The 27,827-nt window shown below is 40.0% G+C and overlaps 3 protein-coding genes across 4 annotated transcripts; 1 reads left to right on the top strand and 2 right to left on the bottom strand.

The window, feature by feature from the left end:
* The first annotated feature begins 219 nt into the window (after nucleotides 1-219).
* Nucleotides 220-3,915, top strand: psma1 (proteasome 20S subunit alpha 1). 2 transcript variants are annotated; one of them, XM_085167249.1, is made up of 10 exons: nucleotides 220-338; nucleotides 1,557-1,601; nucleotides 1,686-1,787; nucleotides 2,203-2,306; nucleotides 2,402-2,490; nucleotides 2,647-2,717; nucleotides 2,853-2,982; nucleotides 3,205-3,284; nucleotides 3,421-3,525; nucleotides 3,630-3,915. In XM_085167249.1, the coding sequence occupies exons 1-10, from the start codon at nucleotides 336-338 to the stop codon at nucleotides 3,690-3,692; spliced, it is 792 nt and encodes a 263-aa protein (XP_085023375.1). In that variant the 5' UTR covers nucleotides 220-335; the 3' UTR covers nucleotides 3,693-3,915. The 2 variants fall into 2 exon arrangements, with proteins under 2 accessions (XP_085023375.1, XP_085023374.1); XM_085167248.1 differs by lacking the exon at nucleotides 220-338 and adding an exon at nucleotides 1,452-1,481.
* Nucleotides 3,692-10,866, bottom strand: ric3b (RIC3 acetylcholine receptor chaperone b). Its single transcript, XM_085167247.1, has 6 exons — nucleotides 10,379-10,866; nucleotides 9,691-9,917; nucleotides 9,295-9,373; nucleotides 8,707-8,800; nucleotides 7,545-7,675; nucleotides 3,692-5,355 (listed from the first exon to the last, which is right to left on the bottom strand). Exons 1-6 carry the CDS (start codon nucleotides 10,497-10,499, stop codon nucleotides 4,871-4,873), a joined length of 1,137 nt encoding a protein of 378 aa, XP_085023373.1. The 5' UTR covers nucleotides 10,500-10,866; the 3' UTR covers nucleotides 3,692-4,870.
* Nucleotides 10,867-12,003: 1,137 nt separating this feature from the next.
* LOC146515071 (rhombotin-1-like) lies at nucleotides 12,004-24,415 on the bottom strand. Its single transcript, XM_085167250.1, has 5 exons — nucleotides 23,997-24,415; nucleotides 23,291-23,504; nucleotides 19,454-19,579; nucleotides 19,007-19,115; nucleotides 12,004-12,704 (listed from the first exon to the last, which is right to left on the bottom strand). Exons 1-4 carry the CDS (start codon nucleotides 24,016-24,018, stop codon nucleotides 19,010-19,012), a joined length of 468 nt encoding a protein of 155 aa, XP_085023376.1. The 5' UTR covers nucleotides 24,019-24,415; the 3' UTR covers nucleotides 12,004-12,704; nucleotides 19,007-19,009.
* Between the last annotated feature and the right edge of the window lie 3,412 nt (nucleotides 24,416-27,827).

Genomic DNA, 27,827 nt, shown 5'->3' with positions numbered 1-27,827 from the left:
TGATAGTATTTGCATTTGTAGAGGCAAGATTTAAAATACACTTCTACTTTATTAATTTTGTTTTTTAGATGTCCTGTGAGTGTTCCGGGGGGTTTGTCGGTTACTTTATATTTTGCACTTATTATTTTTGTTATTGTGATTGCTTTTTTTTTTTTTTTTAAATAAGATATTGGACTGGTTTGGTTTTTTTTTTTACGTCACCAACCAAAAGTTCACTCAGTGATCACTGATTTGAAATCGGGGTTCTGTTGGTTTCCCTGACGTCCTGTCAGGAAAATAAATCAAGTGAGGATCACTGCGCAGGCGGCGGGGACGAGGCACTTTCTTAAGCAGAGATGGTGCGTATGAATTAAAAGTATAATTTTTTGGTCAGTTTCATATTATAAATCAGATCCAAAGACTGAATAAATGATACGGTATATTTTTACTCAAGAAATCCTGAAAGCGGGTCCACTTATTCCCACAATGCTAACGTTAGCTGGCTAACTTTTGACTGCACTGTGAGTAAGCAAAACACTGCACTGCTAGCGTTAGCCGCACAGTGTTCAAAGAAACAGCCATCGTGTGGCTTATACTCGGCGTAGTCTGCCTAAGTAAATATTCATTTAGCTCCTATTAAATGTTGTTAAAACATGATGAGTTAAATATTTGTTAGATGAATCAAGAATTGGAAGGCTAACGCTCAGCAGCTAGGCTGAGTTAGCATCATTGAAACTGGCGATGGAAGTAGAATGTCTTACTTTCGTTTTCCCTTAATCCACTTCACCGGCCTTTAGGCTTTAAAAGCTAGAAAAAGAGAAATAATAATTTTGTTCAGAAATGTATCGCTGCGAAGGCTGTGATGGTTCCGCAAGTCTCCTATAGTAAATGTTAGTGATGTTCTGTAAAGGTTACTTAGCTAATGACAGTTAGCCGTCATTAAATTCTAACTGGTCAAACTTTTGTATGATGGGAGCGTTGCAGTGCGACATGGTGTATCAACATGACTGCATAGCAATTGCAAATCATTCTTGTCCCCACACGTTAATAATGATAATTAAAAAAAAAAAAAAAAAAACGACAGATAAAGATACAAATACAAAAACACAGTGAAATGCACAAAATCCAACGTTTTAATTGTGACGCTGATGAGGCGATAAAAGCAGAAATCCCCATAACCTTTTTTAATCTGCTCTTCGTGTCTGTTGTTATTTGGCTTGACGGACAATTGAAATCCATTTAGTATTTTATGATTGCCATTTACCATGTTCCCAGTATTTATGCTGCTGTCTGGTCTTAATCCAGTATTAAAGTCAGTTTGGTGTTTTGTGTTTCGAGCCAGTAAAGAGATGCGTGTTTATAAATAATTTAATCACGGTGGTAATTTAAAACCTGGCTCTGGAAAAGTCCAACCTGCAGACAGTCTCTTTTGTAGTTGCCGTCTTCAGTCCTTGAGAAACAGTAGCTAACCAAGAAAACTGCTGATAATGCAAGACAACTATGTAAGTTCAGCTCCTGTGTGTGATGTTTTAATACTAGATTTTTAAGTGACTGCTTGGTTTTTGTTTATATTTTAGTTCCGCAACCAGTACGACAACGATGTGACCGTATGGAGCCCACAGGTAAGTCATGTCTTTCACTGACTAAGTGCATCATTGACACTTGGTAGCATGATGAGTGAAATAAGCCTGTCCATCTGTGAACAGGGGCGTATTCATCAAATTGAGTATGCCATGGAGGCTGTGAAACAAGGGTCTGCAACTGTAGGGCTGAAATCCAGAACGCACGCAGTCCTGGTGGCGCTAAAGGTACAGTTATGCAGTGTTTGGTGGTGATCTTACGACATTGCAGGGTTTTTTTTATGCCTTGGATAAATGCCAGAAAATTGGTCACTATACAGGCGCTGTTCCTGATGCAGAAAAACAAGTCTGTAGGATTTAATTTTTTAACACACTGTCACCAAGTATCTACACAATTATACTTCTTTCCTGAATATTTTGTGGGTCAGTAGCATGTTTCTGAGTGTCTCTAAACATATTAAAAGGATTTAATTTGTGTCATCCTGCCTACTTGTCTTATTTGTGGAAAAGGGGGGAGGGAAGCCTGTTTCTTATAATAGGAAGTATATTAAAGTCCAACAGCCAAGAAAATCTGCAGCAGGTTATTGGTGTCAAAGCACAATAACTGAAAATGCACAACTGATGTGTCATGTTTCTCTTGCAGAGAGCCCAGTCTGAACTGGCGGCCCACCAGAAGAAGATCCTCCATGTCGACAACCACATTGGTATCTCCATTGCTGGACTGACTGCTGATGCCAGGCTGCTCTGGTAGGTAACAGTGACACTGATGGTGCAAAGTAAGTCGCTCATGATTATAGTACATAATATTCTTAAATACAATTCCTACACCTTCTCTCCCACAGTAACTTCATGCGTCAGGAGTGCTTGGACTCCAGATTTGTCTTCGACAGGCCCCTCCCAACGTCACGTCTTGTCGCTCTTGTTGGCAGCAGTATCCTCTCTACTGTTATCAATCATACTAATATATGTTATAGCATGTGTTTCCTGTGTGAGTGAGAGAAACTAGACTGTTTTCTGGTTGTCTTCATGAAAGGATTAAAAAAAAAAGGAAAAAAGTGAATCGTACGATTCTTGACTTAAACTGCAGAAACCCAAATCCCAACACAGAGATATGGAAGAAGGCCCTACGGCGTTGGACTCCTTATTGCTGGTTATGATGTGAGTTTGTTTCACGCCTGCTGTTTGTTAAATATCTGCCTGGATTTATGCATGTATAGCTTTATCTGCAGCTGAAAGACTATAAAGGTGTCAGTAGTCAGTGCAGTTGATATTTATTTGTTTCGTGTCAAACAGGACATGGGACCTCACATCTTCCAGACCTGCCCGTCAGCAAACTACTTTGACTGTAAAGCCATGTCCATCGGAGCGCGTTCCCAGTCTGCACGCACCTACCTGGAGAGATGCATGGATAAATTCTCCGACTGTAAGATCCAGTTTTTAATTTTTAACCTTTTCACAAGCATTTACATTTAAAGCAGTTTAAACAGCAAATGAATGCTTATCCTGTTGTATTGTTAAATAACTAATGTAATTTGGCCATGAGCATCTTGAGGCATTTTGGGACATGTTGAAATATTTTAGTCATCAATGCAGTTTTACAATATAAACGTGGATAGTCACACTGATATGTTGGTTTTGTTGTCAGGTATCCTGAATGAACTGGTCCAGCATGGCCTCCGTGCTCTCAGAGAAACCCTCCCTACTGAGCAGGACCTCACTACCAAGGTACCCCAGCTCCCTCCACACCCACCTGATACGTCACCACCTTACACACTCGGCTAGCACAAGTCTTGACTTAAATGAGACATGAGCTTGTGCAGCACAGAGGCAGTTTCTCAGCACTGTGCCCTTTTTCTTTCAGAATGTTTCCATCGGCATTGTCGGGAAAGACATGGAGTTCACCATTTATGACGATGACGATGTTGCCCCATTCCTGGAAGGGCTAGAGGAGAGGCCACAAAGAAAGGTACTGCAAAGGTTTATCCAGTCGAGCTCCGGAGAAACATTTCCATGTCACTTCATTATAGTATACCATCTAAAATAAAACTGGAAAAAATAATTGTGTTTCAGGTTGCCCAGCCCGCAGATGAACCTGCTCCTGCAGAGGCCTCTGATGAGCCAATGGAGCACTGAGGCAGCACGCCAAACAGTGATCTGCTTCCCATAGATCCCAGACAACCACGTGACACTTAATGCAAGTCAAGAGAAATATTTAGAGGGGGGAAGATGTTGTGATGTGCCACTTGCTAAACTGTTAATCAAAAATATTCTCTGCTAACATCAAACAATGTGATGTTGCTTTTGTATGGTTAAATTGTACCATGATACAAGTAATAAACTCATTTTTGTTTTTGAATGCTGCTTCTGCTGCTCTCCATATTATTAGCTGACTCGCGTGTCAATACTTCGATTAACATTGCAGGCATCACCGAAGAGTCTGACTCAGTGCCATAAAGTAGTACTATAAAACTAAACGGCATAATTTGACGACCAGAAGATACAGGAAAGTGTGTGTGAAACATCTTCACAGCATGTTAATCACTGATGTGCATTCTCAGGTGCTTTTACTCACAGTAGGTTTGTTTAGAAGACACTCCTTCATATTAAACACTGAGGAGAAGAGGACTCGGCTAACTCCTGTCTAATTAAAAACTTAAATTAAGAATAGTGTCATTTATTGCATTTGCTCACACAAAGGAATCCAAGAGCACAGTAGGAAAACTGTCAAACAAAATTTAAAATGACTGCAGTTTTAATGGTAGTGTTTCATTGCTGACAAAAGTGAGAAGAGGCACAAACATCCTAATATTGTGCACTAGGTATTAAGACAATTTGCATTCCCATTTGGGGTCTGATTCAGTCTTACTTGCTCTTGTTTTTTGTTTTTCTTTAATTTTAGATATACTTCATCTTCCAGTACCAGATAAAATAACATTAGGTCCCCTAGAGGAGCAGAAACTGATGCCTTCTAACAAACGGTTTTGTGTGCATACTGTCCACCTTTTCAGCACATCACCAGAAATCCTGGAAGCACATTATGAATTCATGCATGCAGACGGCTAATACTCTATTAGATAATGAGGGTCTTATAAACCTTTCAGCCACTGGATCAAGCTGATATTACTGATATAAAATATGCCCTGTTCACATCTTTTCTCATGTATTCACTTAAAGTTAAGCAAGGCTGGAGAAACTGTCATGCTATCACCAGCTTTCATGTTACTTCCGATCTGATGAGAACAGACTAAAAACCCCATCTGCCCTCACAAACCAGACCCTGGTTCAAGTTGACTGTATCTGAATCGCGTTGGTCAGTTTGTGTCTTTCTTTGCTCTCCTCCTCTTGTTTCTCCGTCTGACCAAGCTGCAGGCCGTTTCCGAGTCCACTGGTTGCACCAGGTCCTTAATCTTCTCCTGCTCCAATACGGATGTCATTCTCAGCGTGAGCTCCAGCTCTTTCAGGACTCCAACCAGTTCCTCCTCTGGGACACCCAGATCAATCTGACCCAGTTGCTTTCTGTGTTCGTGCATGTCCTCCTCCTCAGTTTTCCCTAAATTGCTCTCTAACCCTACATCGTCTCTACTTGCTGCTGTCAGATCAGATTCTCTCGCAGCTCTTTCGCTCAGATCTTCTGCTTCCTCGACCACGTCTCCACCTGTGACGTCTGCAGGGAGGTTTTCGAGCAGGTCGGCCCCGTCGCCTTCTGTTCTCTCTGCCTCTGTCTGTGGACTGTGGTGGTGCTCCTTACAACAGCAGTGGGAATGTTCCCAGTATGGATGAGGCTCTTCTGGATAATCTGTGGGAAGTTTTCAGAAATGCATCCCCTCATTACTGATCACTATTGTTTTGAAATCAAAAATACAGCAGTTAGCACAGGATAATCTATATCTGTCTATCTTGCTTTCAGTATTGCAGCTTTACTTTGTAACTGAAATTTAGGTAAAAACTTAATTTTAAGCAAAGTAAAAAACTATTTAGTAAAATCATATGAAATCCTATGAAACATTTTACGACATACAGGGAATCGCTGGCTTCACTTAATCCCTGTGCAGTGTAAAGTTTGTTGCTGAAAGAGAGACTTTACTGACAGAAAGGCAAATAATTATAAGCAGTGCCTTGTTGCTTGGGAGAACTTTGAAAAAAACTTGGAAATCACACAAAAGTCTGGTCTGAATTTGTTCTTTTTGTGCATAAACGCAACCTTAAGCAACTGTTTTCATTGTTGCAGAGCTCTCCAAGAGTGTGTTAAATGGACAGTTAATTTGATGCTTTGGTCAATAAAGAATCTAAAATCAAAGAAATAAAGGAGCAATTATCAACTTCTTCACATGCAAATGCATCGAAATGATTTACTGAAATTCCACTTTCAAGTGTATTAAAGTAAACTAAGAACAGACTAATCGGTGGAAGTCATTGCTCCAGTCCTTCACCCTGGTCAGATATACATCAATATGGTTTGAATGCTAATCAAAGCAAAAAAAGATCAAAATGTTTTAACCTCCTAGGACCTGCCGTCCACATTTGTGGACATCCCATTTTGGGTTATTTGGACCAAAATAATGAATTTTGCTCTACAAGGGCCTGATATCCACTTACGAGGACATCATACTGCTACTGTTCTATCAAAATTTTACATGAATATCCTCATATGTGGCTCTTATTATTCTTAAAAACAAAAATAAGGTAAATAAAAATATCTGGTAATTCTTTGTTTTTACATTCATTGGGTCCCAATCAGCCCAAATATCAAAGAGAAATTAAAAATGCATGCAGTGGAAGAGTTCGGGTCTTAGGAGGTTAAATACTTTACGCCATTGTTTTAAATGCTCTCTGCTGTCTGCAGCACATGTGGCCGAAAAGTGAAAAACAACCACTGATTCATTTTGTATGTTTGCATTAATTTATAAAGACAAACTGCTGATATTTAGAGTCTGGAGTTTCTCACTCTAAAAATCGTCAGCCCTAAAACTGCAGTATCAGTCTGGCTTTTGTCCACACACACACACACACACACGCACGCACACACACACACACACACACACACACACACACACACACACACACAGCAGTGGGTCTCCTGACTTCACTTCAGTCATTTTTTTTTTTTTTGATTTAATGGGACTGCAGCTGGAGTTAAACACTGACCAGAGACCAGAGAACTGAGTATGAAAACAAAAAAGTAATTCAGATCCACAGCACAGGAAATGGATATATCAAAGATATATCAAAGTGCAGAAAGTTCTGAAGAAGAAATAAACTATCAAGGACTTAAAACCAAACACAGATCGCTCGTGTTCTGGCTGGATCATTTTATTCTTTACTTTGGTAAAAACTGCCTTTTGCTTGCTGACCAAAAATAATCATCATGATAGGAGGTGCAATCACAGCGTTCTGTGACTCTGCCTAAAAAAATATTCATTTTTATAAGTGGATGATTTCCCCTTTATAGGCAGTCTCCTTAGGACAGTGCTGCACTCCACTTAACACAACTTTCAGAAAGAGAGAGAGCCAAAAGTGGCTATGCTTAGATGTGGTAAGAATAGCACTTCCAATACTGACCTGAATAATGAAAACATCGCTGTATATGAAATGCAATCAACAGCCTGGCTGATGACAGAAAAATCCCTTAAACTGAAAGAATCTTAAAACAGCATCAGCTAAGACAGCGCAGCTGTGTAAGTATCACAGTTTACACTTGAAAAGCAAACCTCAGAGGCCGACCTGTGAATTTGGCAAAAACACAAAGACAAGCCAAAAAGGATGTGGAGGAAGTAATCGAGCAAATGAACCTGTACCCAAGTGATGAACAGTTACAAGTGTGAAATCAAAGAGGACACTTTCTTTTACAGCTGGAACAGAAAGAATGCAGTTAATGAAACACATTCAAAGGAAACAAGGAGAGAGTGAAGATGATGAAGTCACTTTTTTCTTTCCTAAAAATCTGATAAGAAAACATTTTCCTGTGGGTAAAATATAATCTTTTACCTTTCCACTCATCCTGGGGCTTCTTCTCTGGAGCCATTCCCTCCACCAGCTGACCCTCCTGCATCATCTGTGTTATCTCCGTCAACTGCTGAAGGAGGCTCTCCTCCTGGTCTGCCATCACGCCCTTCACCCTGCACACAGGAAAACAGAAAAGTTTATGCTTTGAACGAATATATTTAAAAGCCAGCTCTCTAAACATGCAGCAATGAGAGAAGTAAACACACCAGCACAGGCCCGTCTTAAGTTTACCACTGAACATCCAAAGGTTTCAGAGAAGGCTTGGGAGAGAGAGCTGTGGTCAGATGAGCCCAAAATCGAACTCTTTGGCATCAACTCGACACACTGGGTTTGAGGAAGAAAAATGCTGAGTATGAAATGGTAAGTATTTGTATAGCGCTTTACTTAGCCCCTATGGACCCCAAAGCACTTTACTCTACATTCAGTCATCCACCCATTCACACACTGGTGACGGCAAGCTACATTGTAGCCACAGCCACACTGGGGCGCAATGACAGAGGCAAGGCTGCCGGATACTGGTGCCACCAGGCCCTCTGACCACCACCAGTAGGCAACGGGTGAAGTGTCTTGCCCAAGGACACAACGACCAAGACTGTCCAAGCCGGGGCTCGAACCGGCAACCTTCCGATTACAAGACGAATGCCCAACTCTTGAGCCACGATCGCCCCGTATGACCCTCAACTGTCAAGCATGGAGGTGGAAATATTATGTTTTGGGGCTGTTTTTCTGCTAAAGGTACAAAACGACTTCCGTGCGCAGAGGGGCCAATAAGTAAACAAGAAACATCTTACTCCTGTGCTTGCCAACATGGGATTCTCCACCAAGTACTGGGTTGTGTCTTGCTTGGTGATCAACTTCTTATGTCACTCAGTGACACACAAATCAATTTCTAACTTTTATATGATGTTTTTTTCTGGATTTTTTGTTGATATTGTCCCTCTCATTAATATGAAAGTATCATAAAAATTAGAGACAGTTTATTTCTTTGTAAGTGAGCAAACCGACAGATTCAGCAGGGAGTCAAATAATTATACCCACACTGTATCTCTGCTGTGGAAGAGATTGTGGATGCATGAAATGAAAATAACAAACAAGCTCTATGGGTTTTGCAATTTTTTGTCTTCTGTAAAAGACGTGCAGTCACCTGTTAGGACTGTGGTGGGCGTTGGAAACAATCTTCTCCATCACCAGCTCTGTCTCCCTCAGCTTCTCCTGCAGCTGGGCCAGCTGGAAATCAGCTGGAGGGCCAAGAAAGGACAAAGTCAGGAGAAAGGGTTGCAGTATGTTTAAATTATGCAGACAATATAGATCAACGCACTGATGCACAGGCAGTCAGAATCATTTGAACAATGTACAGTTGTATTATTTTCTTTTTTACAACCTTGGGGTTTTTCTTATTGGGTTAATAACCAAAATGAAGATAAGCACAAATGCTTTCTGAGAGCGAGTGACTTAATGCATGTAAACAGCTTTAATAATGACTGAAATGCTCCCTTGATGTTGTTGCTGGAAACCAAAAAAGGGGAAATTGTGTTTCTTCGACTTTATTACCACTACATAAAATGACAACGATCATTATACGCGCTCTTCAGACAATAATGAGCACAGCAGTGATAATATGTGGCTCCTTCCATCAGAAAATAACATTAGATTCATTTAGCAGCTTAGTTACAAAAGCAAAAATGATGGGAAAGTGATTAAAAGTTGCTAAATGAGAGTGTTTAAAACCTACTGATCTTTCTCTTGAGGTTCTCTGAGCGTGATGCAGGGAACCTCCCCTCTGCTGGCTTGCTGCTCCCTTTAGACGTGATCTAGCAGAGAGAGAATCAGGATTAAAACTCTTAAAGAAACAACACAGCAAATCCCACAACCCCACAGGGAAGTGTGTGTTTGACTTCATGCTTTATAACAAACAACATCAGTCCTTTGCAGAAAAGACTGTGAACACTTTTCACTTCTTTATGGTTTAATTTTTACTTGATATTAAAATACTTTGACTTGTGCAATTTAGTGTATATGATGAGAGATGTTTAATCACAGCTGCTACATGAAAGCTAGTTTTTACTTCAGTAAAGAGCTTTTAGGTACATCTCTTGCTGTTTCTTCTCGCCAGCTGCTAGTACTTCACCTTAAAGAGGATGTAGAGGATGTAGAGCAAGATCCCGAAGCCATACACAGGGATGATCTGTCCTGCCAGGTTGGATTTGCCTCCAGCTCCCGCCCCTGTTCCTGCTCCCTTGCCTCTGCCTATGGCCTCTGTGTTGTGGGCCCTGGAGGCTCCGGACCCGGCGGCTCTCTGACCTCTGCTCTCCGGAGCCATCTGACGGTGCAACATTGGAGGGAACCGTCCTGAACCTGCAGTGAGGAGCCAAATGGGAGTCAGCGCCATTATTGTTATTGTCTGATTTTTTTAAGTAATGCATTTTTTATTTGACTAGCACAGCGCTCACTGAATAAATAAGTCAGGCTTTGCGTAAAGAGTTAGGCTTCATCTAATGTCTGTGCAGGTGTGCTAACAGAGTCATATTTTGTTTTCCAAATATAACCCCTTTAAATACAAAGCAGTTCGTATATTATACACGTATAACGGTAGATAGTGTCGTGTGTGTTTGGCGCCCTCTCCAGGGAGGAAAATGCTACTACAACTAAAGTGATGCATAAATGATGCAGAACACATATTTTGGATTGAAATACTAACAAAAGAAATAGTATAACACAATTTAAAAATCTAATGAATTAAGATACTATAAAAAATCAACCATATGAACCGCAGAGGCAACCTGACCAGTAAAGAAAAGCCGTGAAATGCGACGTACCCTCCGGCCGCTCGGCAGCATCCTTCCTCCCCCGGGATAACAGCATTTTAGGAAGCAGCAACGCGACGCACAGCACGAGGCCCGTCGCGAGGGTCACCTTCTGAAAGGTTGACATCGCCATACCGACAGGTGAGCAGTCACCTTCCTCACAGAAATAACGATATATTGTGTCAGATTTGCGGAGAGGGCGCAGACGAAGACTGGAGTGTGGTGAACTTCCTTGTTGGCTGGAGGAGCGGAAGTGCTCGGGAGCTGTAGTTACATAGTTTCGCCGTTGGGTGGCGCCAAATGATCGTATGAGTGTTTTTAATGTCCCTGGCTGGTTATGGAAAGATTTTGTATGTGTGTGTACCACTTTATAATGAGCTTTATCACGAGCTGGCCATAATAGTTCATTTCAGACACAGAGGGCACTCCTTACACTGCCATTCATGAAACATCATCATAGAGCTTCTAATAAAAGCACCACTATATCGAATTAATATCTGTTCATCATCACATCAAGTCATAGATTCCTGTGTCTAAAAATAATAATAATAATAATAATAATTATTATTATTATTATTATTTTTCATTTTTTAATTGGAAACTGACTGGGCTGATCTAATAGAAAGTGGAAGCTTGTCCCACAGCATTGAAGATAAAAACAGTGATAGGATGGTCCTCATTAGTTCTAAGAAAAATGTGCCTGTACTTTGATTTCAGGAGGATTTGTCCACACTAAGGGGTTAAAAGTAGTGAGATGGAAAGTGTGCCTATGCCATACAGAGATTACAAAGTATATCGGGGTTGTTGTTTTTTTGGATTGGATTTTGGATCAAATGAGAAGCCAGTGAAAGTGTTTCATAGGGCCTAGCACATTTTTTTCCTCCTTCAGTAATAAAATACTTACATACAATTCTAAATTATTATCCTGAAAAACTAAATATGACTCCCACAGTAAAACTTCAGCTTTCATGTAACTGATATTATACCTAAAAAGAAGCAGCCGCTTTTGTTGTCTCCTTCGTCTCTCCCTGCTTTTCTGCTCCTTAAAGATGCAGTAGGCAGAAATTTAGAAAGTGTATTTGTTAGAGGTATCCCATGATAACTAAGTGAATCCTAAAGCTCCCTGCTAAATCAACTGCACCATGCATGCGGACTAACCCTTAACATGGACTTGGTAGAGAGCAGGTGTACAGAAGGCTTTAAATGTTTTTATCTCTGAAAACTGGGACTGTTTCTGGCCTTAAATTTTGCCATAAGACCAGTAAGAGTGAAGTTGTGGGGCAGGCCACTGAACAGTAAATGTTTTTTCTAAATCTGAGTTCAACCCTTGGACATAAGAATGTGATTTTTTTCCCAATTCCTGTCTGATATGAGTGGGATGCTCAGATTTTACTGAAGCAGAAAAATGCTGTGCACACGTTTTATGCCGTCTTGGAAAATGAACCATTTGCATATTCATCGTCTGAAGGAAGCCCATTTGATTTTGTATTAGATTTTTTTTACAAGACAAGTTATTACTTTTGTACATTTGAAGGGAATATTTAGACTGTTAATTCCCTCTGGCGACATGTCTTTTCCCACCCATTACTGGCAATCTCAGTACAAACAAAAAAACAAAAAACCATGAGCACACAAAGTGAAATTCAAATCAAGTTTAATTAGTGAAGAAAACAACAGCTTGCGAGCAGAATGAGAACAAAACTAGAGTGGGCTCGAAGTCCCATTCGAGGCTTCAGAGAGGAGAGGCGGGGAGATGGAGCTGGTACTCCTCAGTTGCTGAACAGAGCCAAACAATCTTTGCTAAAGTTTCCGTTTGTTTCGGGGCTTCCTTCGAGCCAGCTGGGTGGGGTTCACCACAAAAGACACTTCAGTGACTGCCAGAGCGATCTGACAATCAGAGGGAACTTTGTATTTTTCTTTGATGGATGACTTGGTTGGTGCTATGTGTGGCCTGGCTGACTTCTTTCCATCCATCTAGTGTTTCACATTTGGTGAAGCAGACTATGAATTATTTGCAAACACTAGTTCACTCTTTTTCTGTTCACCGTCCACATTAGGTCCTCTGGAAAATATCTTCTGATAGTTTCACTACCCCGTTTTCACTCCCCAGTCGATCTCAAGTCCATCTGATCAGAACTGTCAGCTTTAAGGGAAATAGTCACGCAGCTCTGGAATAAAGAGTTCAAAGTTGGGCTGCTGGAAATGTGTTCAATCAATGTTTTCTTTTTCTTTTTTTTTCTTTTTTTCCATACAGTTCAGTCTGAAACAAGAAGCTGATGAGGTGTGCGCTGCTGTGAGTTTCATAGTCCAGCTGGCTCACAGTGGTCCTTTCTCTGATCTGCAGAGAGAGATGGAAAACATCAAATATGTCAGAGTGAGGTCTGGGGGCTTCACAAGAAACAATATCATCAGCTTTATGTATCCAGTAACTGCAGTGTGATAGCAAAACAATGGTTTTGTATTATGAACAACACACTGTGGGCTACAAGGGTACTTTCAACAAAAAGTCATATTTTTCAGTTTTAGGTAAAAACATGCTAAATACATCATTTATTTCATGCTCAGCTCTCATAATGAACACGAATATGAAAGTTTAACAAAGCTGTTGCTGCCAATGACAGTTTTGGCCTCATAAGCGTTTAATTTTCTCTTTTATTTATTACAGTGTCGTCCTACCTGTTTGATATGCCTGTATTAGTTTTCTTGTCTTCTGTGTTTCCACTTCCTGTTTTATTTGGTAATTGCTTTTCTTGTGGCTTCACTTCATCTTTCTTCTCCATCCTTTGCATCTGTTTTCCCTGCCCTTGTTATCTTTCACCTGTCTTTGACCGTTCAGCCTGCCCTTTTCCTGTTTTGCTTCCCTGCTGCTTTTTAGATCTCGAAGAAATGATTCATCGGTTAAAATCTTGCACCTCTTTACTTGAACCTATTCACACCAAACTACTCAAATCAGTATGTCACTGTTTTACAAATCCTTTAGTAAATATTATCAGCAGCTCTCTGCAGACCTGCACTTTCCATATTTCTCACAAATGTGCTATAATCACACTGCCGCTCAAGAAAAATGACTTAGTAATTGGTAATTCATAACTACAGACCTATTTCTAATCTTTCTTTCCTCGGCAGAATGTTTGAAAACACACTTTGCAAACAACTAAATGGAGAATTCAACTTGAAGTCTTTGTGATAAGTACCAATCAGGATTTAGATCCACAGAAATGGTCACACTAAAGTCATCCGTGAGCTGAAGCTCAACAGTGATTCACAGAGTTTCAGTCCCAACATAGAATTTCCTTTTAAATCCTACTATTAGTTCACACAGGTCTCAATGGTCTGTCCCCCTGGTACAGCTCTCACTTGTTCACTGTTTACAACCCAGTCAGAGCTCTCAGGTCATCAGGTGAAGAACTTTTAAATGTTCCTAGAATCACATCAAAGTATTCTGAAGATGCTTCCAGTTATTGTTCTGTTCTTTGGAACAAGCTGCCTGCTGACCTGAGATTAATTGCCTCTATGCATTCAAATTAAAAAATAGACTCATTTTATTTTGCCACTTTGTCTCCCTTAAGGCTTTTTAAACCTACACAGGTTTTTATGCTTTTATCTTCAATTCAATTCAATTCAATTCAATTCACAATAGTCAATTTTATATTATACAGTAAAGACCCCACAATAATACAGAGAAAACCTCAACAACCAGATGTCCCCCCTATGAATAAGCACTTGGTGACAGTGGGAAGGAAAAACTCCCTTTTAACAGGAAGACACCTCCTAGAAAATTGGATAAGCGGTCACACGAAGTAGGCTATTAACTCATTAAATTAGCCTTGGACGCTCACATGAAAGAGTTTATGTTATAATTATGGATAAGTGCACTGGCAACAAAGTAGCTAATTTTACAAATTGTGGGAAAAATATGAAGAGGTTGTATTGATAATGCTGACTGTCTCATACTACTGTCAACAACATGAGTGGTACGAGAGGAAAAGCAGTGTACAGCAGTCTAGCTTTAAAAGTGCTGTTTGGATGTGTGTTTGCACTTTAAGCAAGAAAAGAAAAACTCTATTATTAATGATCAGTCTATTTGAAACCAAGAAAGAAAAGTGGAAAGACGGTGAAGTTAACAGAGTTGTTAACATCACAACTCTATCATTAAAACATTAAAACACAGGAGAATCTGATGGATTATAAATGAGTATTTTAGGTGTTTTAGGATCATCTATCCATGAAAAAAATTTTTTAATTTGTTTGTTGCCAACTTGAAAAGATAAGAATTTATATTTCTTACTGATCAACAGGGAAACACGAAGACATTAGAGACTAATGAAAACCTTCTATCTGTGCTCAGAGGTCAGAGGGATCCTCCAAGAATAGTGATGCTATGATTGTTTTGTATTCAGGGATTTCATAGCTGCTGATCTGTAATCTAGAACGCGACCTCAGTCCCAGTACCCACCCAGTACCCTATTAAGAAGTGAACTTTTTAGTGCAGATAACTGAGGGTTACCCAGATAAGATGAAATCCTGCTTTGTATTAAAGGCCTCTGATGGTCAGAGATCAGTGCACTGTTTTTTCCATAGCCATAAACAAAAACACGCTGCAGTTTCTACGATGAATGCAATCCTTTATTTGCTCACAGAAGCCTTAAGTTTGTGTTTTTACATAAAATTTGTATTTCAAATAATGTTCTGAGCAACGTGTGCTGTTCAGTAACTATAACAACAACTGCACTGCATTGAAAGCAACTCACAGAAATGTAACCTAAACACTTTAACACTTGTTTTAAAAAACTCAGGCGCATAATTAATATTTAATTCTCCCAATTGGAGTGTAGATGAATTTACCTGCTCTCTATACTTTATTTACTTCTGCTTTACTTTCACCAAAGGTTGTTTTCTCACTATAAAGAACTATTTTATTTCCAAGTTTGTGTTCAGTGGAACACAAACATGTTTTTATCTTTATTATTTTTCACAATAAAATGTTCTTTGTAGTGTTTTTTAATTATTATTTTTATGCTTTTTTAAATCTACATGTTAACCAGCTGCGTGAAGGTGGAAAAACACACATGTGCAGTCGTCCAGTGGTCACATTCATGAAAACTCAAAAAGGAAAGAGAAAAAAAAAATCCTACATCAACAAAGCTACTTGGATCTCGAGAGAACAACCTTACAAAGCCAAAAAGCTTTCACTGTATCCATTTTATCAAAATTACAGGGTTGGGGCCACATATCTAAAGTAGACTCCCATTTTAGAGAGCTCCAAGCAAAACATGCAGCATATGACAAACATTTGTCTGCATTTGTAATAAAGTTACCTCATTTTTAACCTGAGTTAACAATATACTTGCCTAAAACCTTGAATGCTCTGGTGTTTATGTCCCTGAATACATAAAGATGTTTCTTTTTTGAAAACAAATGATATCTGCAAGATTTTTCAACATTAACTGGAAGATCAGAAATCATTCACAAGTAACTCTCAGCTTCCAGTGTCCAATCGTGCAGGGCGATGGTGTGTATTTTACTGCTGTAGTAGTACAATTAGTATCATAATGATATGTTGGGCCGCTGGTGGCTTTTGGGAATGTTTCTGACCTTGAAAACTTTATATTTGTGGATTGCCTGCTTTCAGCTTTCCTCAAACCCTTTGCACTCATAGCCCAACACCGCTCACACGCCCATCTAGGGGCTTACAAAAGGCAGAACCCAGGATGTAGTTCCACAGGATTTATGTGACCTCAGTTAACAACTTTAGAAAGAGTTCTGCAGATAAGGACAGAATTATTATGATTATTCTCTGGCAGCATGGTGTTTAGAACTGTTGCCTCACAGCAAGAAGGTCTTGACTTGACCCCACCATCTGGCCGGAGTCTTTCTGTGTGGAGTTTGCATGCGTTCCCCGTGTTTGTATGGGTTCTTTCCGGGTACTCCGGCTTCCTCACACAGTCCAAAGACATGTTAGGTTAATTGGTGATTCTAAATTGCCCATAGGTGTAGATGTGGGTGCGAAGACTGACAACCTGTACAGTGTGTACCCCGCCTCTCGTCCTATTGTAGCTGGGATAGGCTTCAGTCCCCCCACGACTAGAACCAGAACAGCAGCGATGGGTCATTTTGTCATGTATGTAAAGCTTAAATTCTCTCTAATAACAAGCAAAATTACACAAGTTTAAGTGGAGTTACAGGGTTGCAGTGCAGAGAACATGTCCAACCACAATGAAAATGTTGTCCCATTGTAACGCTCCCATTATTACAGCGCTGGACAGTATATCTGACAGTGGGGAAGAAATACTTGCAATGTTGGAAGCTTTAACCAGCGTTTTAATGGCTGGAATAAACATTTTTGCTTTGCTTAAGACCCTTGAGCCTTGCTTAGCACATTGCAAAGTACACACTGTACTAATTACTTCTGTGTGAATCACAAAAAGTGATCTGGAAGCACATATTTCTTTAAGCACAGCGCACTCCTTTAGTTTTACTACTGATAAATTTCATAAAAGCAAACATATTAATCTTCCTAAAGTAGCCAAGAAGATATCCTTTAGGGACCAATATCAAGCAGAGAATTATTAATCAGTTACTTCAAAGAAAAAGCCGTACTCAGAACCACACTAAAGCTTTACATAGAATAGAATAGAATAGAATAGAATTCAACTTTATTGTCATTGCACATGCACAGGTACAGGGCAACGAAATGCAATTTACATGCCTATACTGATTTATACTTTAATATAGTGGATAGTCAGTGATTTAGCTTCAGCTGTTATAGGAATATATTGGCAATGAGTCATCAGACCCAAAGGTAAATCCAAAAGTTTATATAAAAAGTTTTGCTTTATCCTTAAAATTAAATCTCTAACCTTTTGACCAAAGTTAGCTAAAGCACTATGTGGGCCAGAATGTTTGCAAATAATCTTGAAAGGAAATTCTGAAATTTCACACAATTACAGTTTTTCTGAACGGAAATATATGGAAGAAATGTATTACAGCAAAGATACCGGCCTCCCTATGTCAGATGTTACACTGACATATTCACACAGTAGATAAGTATTAAGTATTACTGCAGCCAGAGATGTTGATCATAAGGATTGTTGATTGAGCCATCTATAAAGCCACGTAACATGCATGCATAGCAAATTTAAATATTGGGGTTGAAAATCATTTTTTGAGGCAAACACACCAAAGGGTTGAAATTTAGGTTTGTTTCAAATCATATTTATTTGCTTCACTACAAGATGGTAACAGTTGAAATAAAAGTTACGGCTCTCCCACCATTTCATATAGGACAGGTGCTACCAAAGCTGGTTTCACACATGAATTTCAGACCATTTTTTTCAGACCTGCTTCAGTCTGCATGCCAGGTTGAATGAGACATATAGTACAAAGCACTTTGAGTGTTCAAGTAGAGTAGAAAAGCCCTATACACCAATCAGGCATAACATTATGACCACTTCACAGTGAAGTGAATAGCACTGAGTATCTCTCCATCATGGCACCAGTTAGTGGGCGGGATATATATTGGAGAGCAAGTGAACATTTTCTCCTCAAAGCTGATGTGTTAGAAGCAGGAAAAATGGGCAAGTGTAACAATTTGAGCAAGTTAGACAAGCTTCAGATTGTGATGGCTATGTGACTGGTTCAGAGCATCTCCAAAACTGCAGCTCTTGTGGGGTGTTCTTAGACTGTAGTGGTCAGTATCTATCAAAAGTGGTCCAAGGAAGAAACAGTGGTAAACTAGCAACAGGGACATGGGAGGCCAAAGCACACTGATACATAGGAGGATTGAAGGCTGGCACGTGTGAGCAATTGTGGCTCAAACTGCTGAAAAGATTAATGCTGCTGGTAGAAAGGTGTCAGAATACACAGTGCATCAGTTTGTTATGTATGGGATAGCCACAGTCATATCCAAAGAGACCCCTGTCCTCCACTGAAAGCACTAACAAAGGGCACCTGAGTATAAAAACTGGATCACAAAGCAACATCACGTGGATGCTGGTGTCCATGTGCATCTGTGGGATGTGCCGGACAAACAAGTCTGCTTGCAACTTACAGGACTTAAAGGCTCTGTGCTAACGTCATGGTGCCAGATACCACAGCACACCTTTATGGCCTTGACGGGTCCAGCACAATATTAGGCAGGTGGTCATAACGTTATGCCCGATCACTGCATAAGAAGCAATCCATTTACTATTTACTATTTGAATCAGCACAATCTAACCACACAAAGACTTAATATGGGGAGGCTTGCATGTTTAAGTGAGGTTAAAGTGTAGTCCAAATTTTCATATGTCTGTTAAGTACTGGAAAAGTTCAGGTCTAAAATGCAGATGCTTAAGATGCCTGTCAAGTGGTAAAACCTTGTGCAAAGTCTGTAAAATATTCAGTCTGATTAATGTGTGGCTAAGAGATTCCCACGTTTATGCCTGAATGTCACATAATGTGGAAAACACACTAAACTTTTCTCTGCAGGAATTCTAAATTCGCAACGTCTTGTTAGGGACTCTCGTGTCTGCATGTGGACATATTTGGGATGATCCTGGGCGCTCACTTGTATACCTTCCTATTATTTAAGTGCATGGTTTAGTTCAAACTGTCAGACCGTGTGTCTGGAACTGTAATTCACCGTCATCAGAATATTACCTCTTACTGAGGCTGCCTCTCGGTGCTGCCATTAAGATGCCCCCCCTCATAGTCCAGCTGGCAAAGGATCATGTTGTTCTTGAGGAAAAACTTGTCTCCCACGCAAAATCTGCAGAGAGAAATCAAAATATGGAACTGGGTCTTGGTTCTTGCTACAGCCGAAGTGAATGATGAGGTCCCAGAGGAGCATTTCAGGCATATTTTCAGCATACATCTGTAGCTATGATGCTTAGAAATTTAATCTTGCATGACTGCTGCCTGATTAACTATCTGAGTGATATACAAAGTCTTTAACCCCTTGAAGTTTTTCAAGTGAAGGGGATTTCATTGCATTCTGATTACGGTGCACTGCTAATATGCTCTTAATGACCAGTGAGCTCACCAGTACATCTCCGAGATAAGTCAACTGAATTTGATCTCCCTGGCTAATTGCTACCCTAATCTTACCTCTGGCGGCAGAGCTGACAGGCAAAGCAGTCTAAATGGTAGACGTTGTCTCTGGCTCTCATCACCATCTCAAAGGCAGGGATCAGCTTACTGCAGGCTGCACAGTTCCCCGTCACCCCAAAGAGCCTGCAGAGGGAGAGAGGGCAACAAGCAGGCCTGTAATCTGGACAAACACAGATACATTTCAGCCAGGAGCTGCAGAAGGAAAAAAAAACACTGAACTAGAGGACAAAAGGTAGCCTGTGTGTCCCAGAAAGCATCACAGATGATGGCCGAGCACCGTTCGCAAATAATCACTTCAATTACTGATTTATAGCGGTGAACCGCACTGCGTTTCCTGATTATTGATGGCTGTTTCCACTCCCCCTAATGCAGAGCCCACATTATATACATATAAGTGCAGCCAAGTGTGAAAAACCATTCAAATCGCGCCTCTAGTAGTAATTATGAGGAGATGATAGTATGAGGTTCTCATAATAAGATCTGGAGCTGTGTCATTAAGCTATGGCTGCAACTAACCATTAAGTTTATTATCAACCAATCTGCAGACTCGACAGTCAAAAAGCTGGAATGTGAGCGAAAGGCAAGAAAAGCTTGAATTTCTGCAGAAAACGTTTCATGTTTTTACTTGTCAAATGGCATGTATGATTAATTGTTTCAGCTTTGTTGCCAAAATTAGTCCAGACACCCCATGTGGACAGATAATGAGAAAACCACAGGGCTTGTAATGCATCACACAAACTCCAGTAAGTCAGTTAAAATCAGTTTTAGCTATATCACAACAAATAATCACCTCAAAGCTCTTTATATTGCATAGTAAAAATTGCATGAAAACCCCAACAGTCACACGACCCCCTATTAGCAGTACTTGGTGATAGTGGGAAGGAAAAACTCTTTTATTCGGGAAGACACTTCCAGCATCCGGGTTGGACAGATATCTGCTGTGATCGGTTAAGGGTGAGAAGATAGAGGAGTCATTGTTAGTTATTCAGAGTATTAGCAATACACTGAATACCTCTTAGCCTGTGATATGTTCTTTCTCCATTTCCTCCATTTATTTACAATAGTTTAGCATTAAAGGTTCATTTTTAAAATCTGGTTAGCTCATCAACAGCTGATTATACTATAAAATGTCTCCAACAACATCTGATATGTTCTGACATTACAGTTTTTCTCTTAAAAGTTTTATTATTTGGCAAATGTCCCATAAATTCAGAACCTAAACTATGTCCCTAACCCTACATAGGTCGCCAACAATCTGAGGCATGTTAAGAGGTTAGCGGTATAGCACTACAGTTAGCAAACCTGGAAAAAAGTCAGTACACTCCATTGTTTTAACAGTGTTGCTCTGCCAACACTGCGTGAAGGTAGGGTTACAACTTTCCATCTATTCTCTTCAAACATCTGTTATTTCTGCACTAATCTTTTTTCTTCACATATGTGAGCGTTCAGAATATCAAATGTGAGAGTTTTCATAAACTGGATATGAGCTCTATCACTAATGCATTACTGCTGATAGAGAGCAGCAAAATAGAGATTAACTGATATGAAAATGTCACGATTTATATGAAATGTCAGGTGCTTTAAGAAGAAAGTCAATTTATTACTCTCTTCTGAAACCCCAAATTTATCTGGCAACTTTTGAACCTTGTCCTCAGACCACCCGAGAACAAACTGTGTTGCTATAAATGCTTTGTGCTGGCCAGCTGCAGATGGCCTCACCGCTTATTCACCTCTAACAGAATGACCAAATAACTCCCCAAGAGCCCGGCACACACGAAGACAAGTGGCTGCCGCTGATTTCCATATTCCATTAGAGGCCAAATAGAAAAAGGGGGCTTTGGAGGAAGCCTTATGGAAAAAGGTCATCCATGTAATAAGGGAGAAAAGCACTGAGCAGCCCTGGATTACAAATGGAAAACGTCATCCAAAGAGTGACCAACGTGAGAACAAAAGTGAGACCTAATTAACAGAATGTTCTGATCTAACGAGCTCGAGTCAGGCACCTGGTGGGTTTTTTTTTCTGCTCCTTAACGAGGCTACGAAGCTCAATGCTAATTCTCTACAAATGGTCCAATTAAAAGAAATCACATGGTTTTAATCCCACTCTTCAAAGGCCTTTGGTCTGCACCCTTGCAATGATGAGGAAAACAGGAGGCAATCTAGCCAATTTAACTGTCAAAAGGGGTTTTGGTCTCTTAAGTGCAGTGCAGCTAATGAGCGACTTAGCTCCAACCAAATCCAGCTGGATTGTACATGAGACTAACACATGAGTTCAGCAATGTGGCTGCGATATCAGGAATTCTCTTGCTGACCTGACACCAGATATCATTATTTCTAGGCAAGAAAAATCAGAGGCATATAACTCTCAGTGGAGCCCGTTGACGCAGACAAGGTTTGTTTAGAAAAGGTTGATGGTTTTAAAAAGTCTAAGGTAGAAATCTATTTAAACCCCAAGTACACTGAAACATACTTACCTGTATAGTCATCCTATACCAAATCATAGTCACAAAAGGTGCAGAATAACTTCAGATATTGTACAGATGAACGTGCACCGTAATCACGAGGTGGACAAACCCTAAAGGATATCCTGCTTTATAGTCAGTTTTACTCTAATTGGGGCAAAAACTTGGTAAATTAATAACATGGGAACATAAAGGGAACTTAAGGCAAGCGTATCAAACCAAGAACTCACTAGGAAAATTTTTATTGAGCGAAAAAATTAAGCAGTGTCATGTCTTGATGCATGCTTAATCATCCATGTAAGTTAATCCCAAAAAGTTGATTCTGTTCATCTGGATGTAGTGCTTTCAGTCCAGATGAACACCTGCTTTGGCTTCATTTTTCAGACCTGCAGTCTGTGGTGCTGCTCCTTGATGAAACTATCCACTTTGTATGAGTTTATAAACCACTTTGGATAAAATCATTAGTTATTATTATTCTTTGATTCTCTTTTTCTCTTCTCTTTTTTCCTCTCTCCCTCCCCTCACCCCTGCCCAGTCACAGCAGATGGCCGACCCTCCTTGAGCTGGTTCTGCCAGAGGTTTCTTCCTGTTAAAAGCAAGTTTTCCTTTCCCACTGTCGCCAAGTGCTTACTCATAGGGAGTTGTCTGATTGTTGAGGTTTTCTCTCTATCATTGAAGGGTCTTTAACTTATAACAAAAATTGATTTGTTTGTGATTTGGCACTATCTAAATAAAAGTGTATTGAAATTGAAAAGCATCAACTGTTCATTCTACTGAAGTACCAACACAAACTTGATAAAACTTCATATCCACAGCATAATCACAGCTAATATCACCCTTTAAAGACTGATGTCTCCAGCTACATATCTTCTTAGGACGAAACTAACCATTAGAAAAGCCCATGTTAGGAACTATAAGAGACAACGGAAACATTCACAAAGTGCAAGCTTCACTGTTCTGCCTTTTTTTTCTTATGCTGAATACAAGATGCTTATGTCTGTGTAAGTTTACTGCAGACAGCTGATGTTCTTATTTGTGCTCTTGAACCCGTAAACCTCAAAACTAGTCCATGTTTGGATAATGTAACTGTTAACCAGTCACCCTGCAGGATAAACCCTTTCACAAGGAAAAACAAATGAGTATTTTTCCACAAGCCTGTAATGCAGAGTCAAAATATGGTGACTCAAAACATTCCCTCTCAAGCACACCACATCCAAACACTGTCAAATGATGCTTGGACAGATTTAATTTATTTACTGACGTGTTGGCGATTGTGGACACTTGATTGCCTGTGAGGGCCACTTGCTTCACTTTGATATCGTAGTACCATTCTCTAAGAAAAACGCTCACATTTCACATATGGGAGCCGTACCTCAGGTAGTCTCTGCGGCAAAGGATGAGGTTGGCCCGGGTGTAGAGTGTGGAGCCCAGCCGGCCCAAGCGGCAGTCACAGCAGGCACACTTCAGACAGTCCTCATGCCAGTATCTGTCTAACGCCTGAAGCATGAAGCGGTCCCGTATCTTCCCATTACAGCCGGCGCAGCCCCTCGGCTTTTCTCTGGACTGGAGGGACACAAGAGACACACCTGGCAGGAAAAAGGCCAAGAAACAGACAGACACAGAGACAGACAGAGGAGATTCAGTGTTAGTTTTCTGTCAGGAATGAGAAACAAAGAGTGAATGTCAATAAGGGCTTTTTCTGCAATCTATTTTTTTAATTGTTGCACATTAACAATATAATAGAGTATAATAGAGCAAGCATACACACACACATATATATATATATATATATATATATATATATATATATATATATATATACACTTCATTAGGGAAGTCTGTGGGACATTTATCTCTATTTCTAGTTTTATGACATTGTAGGAGATGTGTTGTTTCCGTCTATAGATATAAGTAGCCTGAAGCATGTTATTGGTTTAAAGCCTTTATGATTCTGTCAACATCATCAAAATCGACCTGATGTGGTAAAATAGTTGCTTGGGGTTGCATTGTGTTGCACAGGTGTGCCCATTAAAGTGGAAGTACTGAGTACCAGTTTAAGCAAGGGAACGTGTACTCACTCTCCTCCTTGTCCAGCACCATCCTTTAGGTAAACGGCAATAATCCAACAGTGGGAGAAATACCAGCCTTTACTCTCCTGCGTGGAAGAGCGGTAACAAACACAGAGGCCTGGACGCGCTGTTTGAACCTAGAGTCGCTCAAACTTCAGCTCCGCTCTTCATAGTCCCCGAAGAGAGAGCCGAGAGAAACAGCCGCGGAGTCGCTCTCTTTTCCCTCGCGCGTAAAAATAGCCCGTGGATGGATGAAAACAGCTTCTCGGAGTATCACCTTGCCCTGCAGTAGAGATGTCCCCAAATCAACAGTGGCTTAGCATTATCTTGGCTGATGTCAGTGCGTAAGTATTTCTCTATCTGCACAGGCTGCGGCTGTTCCCCTCAAATGAGCCCTTCTGCACGCAACGAGCCTCCCCCCTCCTCTCTCTCTCTCTCTCTCTCTCTCTCTCTCCCCTCTCTCTGTCTCTCTCTCTCACTGCAAAAAACTCCCAGAGTCAAATGTTTTTTTTAACGCTGCGTGCTAATTATATAAAGTCATTATGTTCAGATCTGATAGTAACCGCCCCCTCCCTCTCCAAATCAATTATTCAATACACAGTCACACACCAGGACAGCCCGGGCCTGAGGTGTTTTAAAATGAGCTTATTCAACTCCAAGGACACCAATTATCTCCAGGGCACCCTGTAGTCAAAGCTGTGGCTTTTCAGCACGACAGATGCAGAGCCTTTTTTGTGCGCGAACGTGCACAGGCGCTCGCCTGTTCAACGTGTTCATCCTTTATTAATGTACTTAAGGTATTTTTTAAAGGTAATAGATTAGCTCGGGCTAAGACTATACTGTATTACAGATACCATGAAAGGTATCTGTAATACAGTTTTCAAAACGAAATAGCCACACAGGTGATTAAATCTCCAGATGCCATAATCAGGAAATACTTAAAAAGATACCCTAATGCGTTGACTCCGGGTTTCGAAATGAATACATCATTTTAGATGGCCTTGAACAGGGAAATATGGAATAAAAACATGATTAAACTGCTAAAAGCCCAACATCATTTCTTCTGGAGATTTTTAGTAATGCTTTAGAGATTGTAGGTTAGTGGGGGCGATGCCAATATAGATCACATAAAAAAGCTTGTCTATACCTTCAGTCTTCCATGAATATGACAGGAAATTGAAACCTATAAAAGAGCAATAAAGTAGCTGAAAGCTTCATAATAGAGCAATTACATACAGCAAGACCTTGTGGGAAAATTAAGAAGTTAATAGAACACCACAAAAAGCATAGACCATGCCAGAAAAGTAATGATCATACTTTGGGTCCCCGTGAGACTATGATCAGCATGTATGACATAAAAACATTAAAACAAAGGTGTGTCTACTAAAGAGTTTAGGGCTTGAGTAGGCTCACCTAAAGCTACATGCCGATTTTTTAAGGAAATCTAAGCTCTATAAAGTAGCTAAAACTGACAATGAAATTGGTAGTGCAGCCCAATGTTGAAATATTAAGCAAAAACCATAAAAATATGCATCAGCTAAAGGTCACAATGACCTAATTGGCAAACCTATTACCACAGGTTGTTAATAGGTGATAAGCAGTGGTTCTCAAACTGGTGGGGAATAGAGCCGCTGCATGCAGACAAATGCTCTGTGGCGCATACATATGACACACATGGTAACATTAATGAAATAAAGTGCTCAGATCCTATCCAGGCTATCATACTAATGTATCAATGCATTTGTCAGCAGACTGGCTGCTATAACCTTCTGACTCCTCGAGTATAATAGTGATATCGTAAGCAAGGAGTCATTAAAAATGAAGAGAATATGTTGGGGCCAGATGCTGTTAATTAAATGCACTTGATTAACTTAGTTGATGTTTTGGCAGTTTGCTGGACTGTAGTATTCAGGTGTGTGAACACAATGAGAAGGAAGAAAGACATCAGCAATTGCTTAACCAACAGTGTTGCTGCCAGTCTGCAAATGGTTATAAAGCCATTTGCAAATAATCTCAAGTTCGTCAATCTATAGTGAGAAAGATTATTCGGAACTGGAAAACACTTGATATAGGTGTCAATTTTCCCAGGATTGGACATCCCATCAATTTAACACCAAGATCAGACCATGCAATGTTAAGTGAAACTGCAAAAACCCAAGAGCCACATCTCACTGCACAGACCTCAGTCAGCATGTTAAATGTTAAAATGACACTACAATTAGAAAAAGACTGAATAACTATGGCTTGTTTTGGAAGGGTTGTCAGGGGGAGGGCCTTGTCTAGCTTATGTTTGCAAAGTTCTCTGAGCAGTCAACAAGACTTCTTGTAAGAGGAGACCAAAATGAAGATATTAATTGATGCACAGCATGAAAACCAACCACAGGATATCAACACAAACACCTCATACTGACTGTTAAGTACATTGGTGGAGAGAAGATGATGTGGGCTTTTTCATAGCCACAGGACCTTGGTACTCAGTCACTGAGTTGGCCATGAACTCCTCTGTATACCAAAGCATTGTGAAGTCAAATGTGAGGCCATCTGTCTGACAGCTAAAGATAGGCCAAAATTGGGGCATGCAAAAGGACAATGATTCCAAGCACAGCAGCAACTCTACAACAGAATAGTGGGAAAAGAAAAAGAATCAAGGTGTTGCAATGGCCCAGTCAAAGTCCAGACCTCAACCTAATTGAAAGCTGTTGGGGACCTTAAGAGAGCTGTGCACAAACAAATGCTCACAAACCTGAATGAACTGAAGAAATGTTGTAAAGAAGATTGGGCAAAAATTCTTCCACAACGATGTGAAAGACTGAAAAGGTCATACAGAAAATTATTGCTTCAAGTTGCAGCTGCTAAAGGTGTCTCTGCAAGCCACTGAATCATGGGGTTGACTCAGTTTTTCACAGGACAGCGTAGAGTCCTGTGAAAACTGTTTTTAAATGACTTTACAACATGAGAAAGAATCTTTTGGCGTTTGATAAAGAACTGATTGATTTATGTGTGATACTATAGTATTGAAAGAGATGTCATATTGTGAATCGGTTATAGGACAAAAAACTCAATGTAGTCATGAATCATACTGCAGGCATTTGAAGAAAACACATTTTTAAAGCCATTTAAGAACATCACTAAGAACGACAAATTAGTTTTGGATAGTCCTGCAACTTCCTCTGGCATAATGCACAGTCTTGATTAATACTATAAGAGGATGTGATACTTTAATTATGCTGTAGAGCATTTATATGTCTTTGCAACCTCAGTAATAGACTGATAATATTACCTCCTTATAAGAACATGTTATATAAGTTATTTAAGATTAAGATTAAATAATTTAATCTTTAAGACATTTAGACAGGATAGATAGGAATTCTTGCTATGGAACCATCTAAAATAGCTTTATCATAAGCCTACTGCATTCAATTTTCTCCTTATATAAATGCAAAAGATGAATTTGAATGAATGAATTGTGAATAGCCTTGAAAGGCAATTTTTAAGTCCCAGACCTGCTGTAAGTCACCATATTGAAATTTTATGAATAGAAATACAGTAGGGCATGGGAAGGTCATTATTTAAAGTTAATATTGAACATTTGGACATAGTCCCTGTAGACAGATTATTGGAAAAATGTAGTGATTTTCAAAGGGGTTATCAAGGCTGGTACACATCCAAATCCACAAACAACACTGCAGCCTGCTTCCAAATAGATCATCCGGCCCTAAATCCTCCTCATTAGAAGCTGTGGCATCAACAACTGTTCTAACATGGCCCCTGGATCAGGTCACACTAATTAACCAGCACCATCGACCGACTATTCCTCATTATCCACCCTCTCATCTGATC

Source organism: Neolamprologus multifasciatus, chromosome 7 (assembly GCF_963576455.1).
Source record: "Neolamprologus multifasciatus chromosome 7, fNeoMul1.2, whole genome shotgun sequence".
Lineage (NCBI taxonomy): Eukaryota > Metazoa > Chordata > Actinopteri > Cichliformes > Cichlidae > Neolamprologus > Neolamprologus multifasciatus.
The sequence above is the reverse complement of the archived record's forward strand: the minus strand, read 5'-3'. Positions and strand labels throughout refer to the sequence as shown.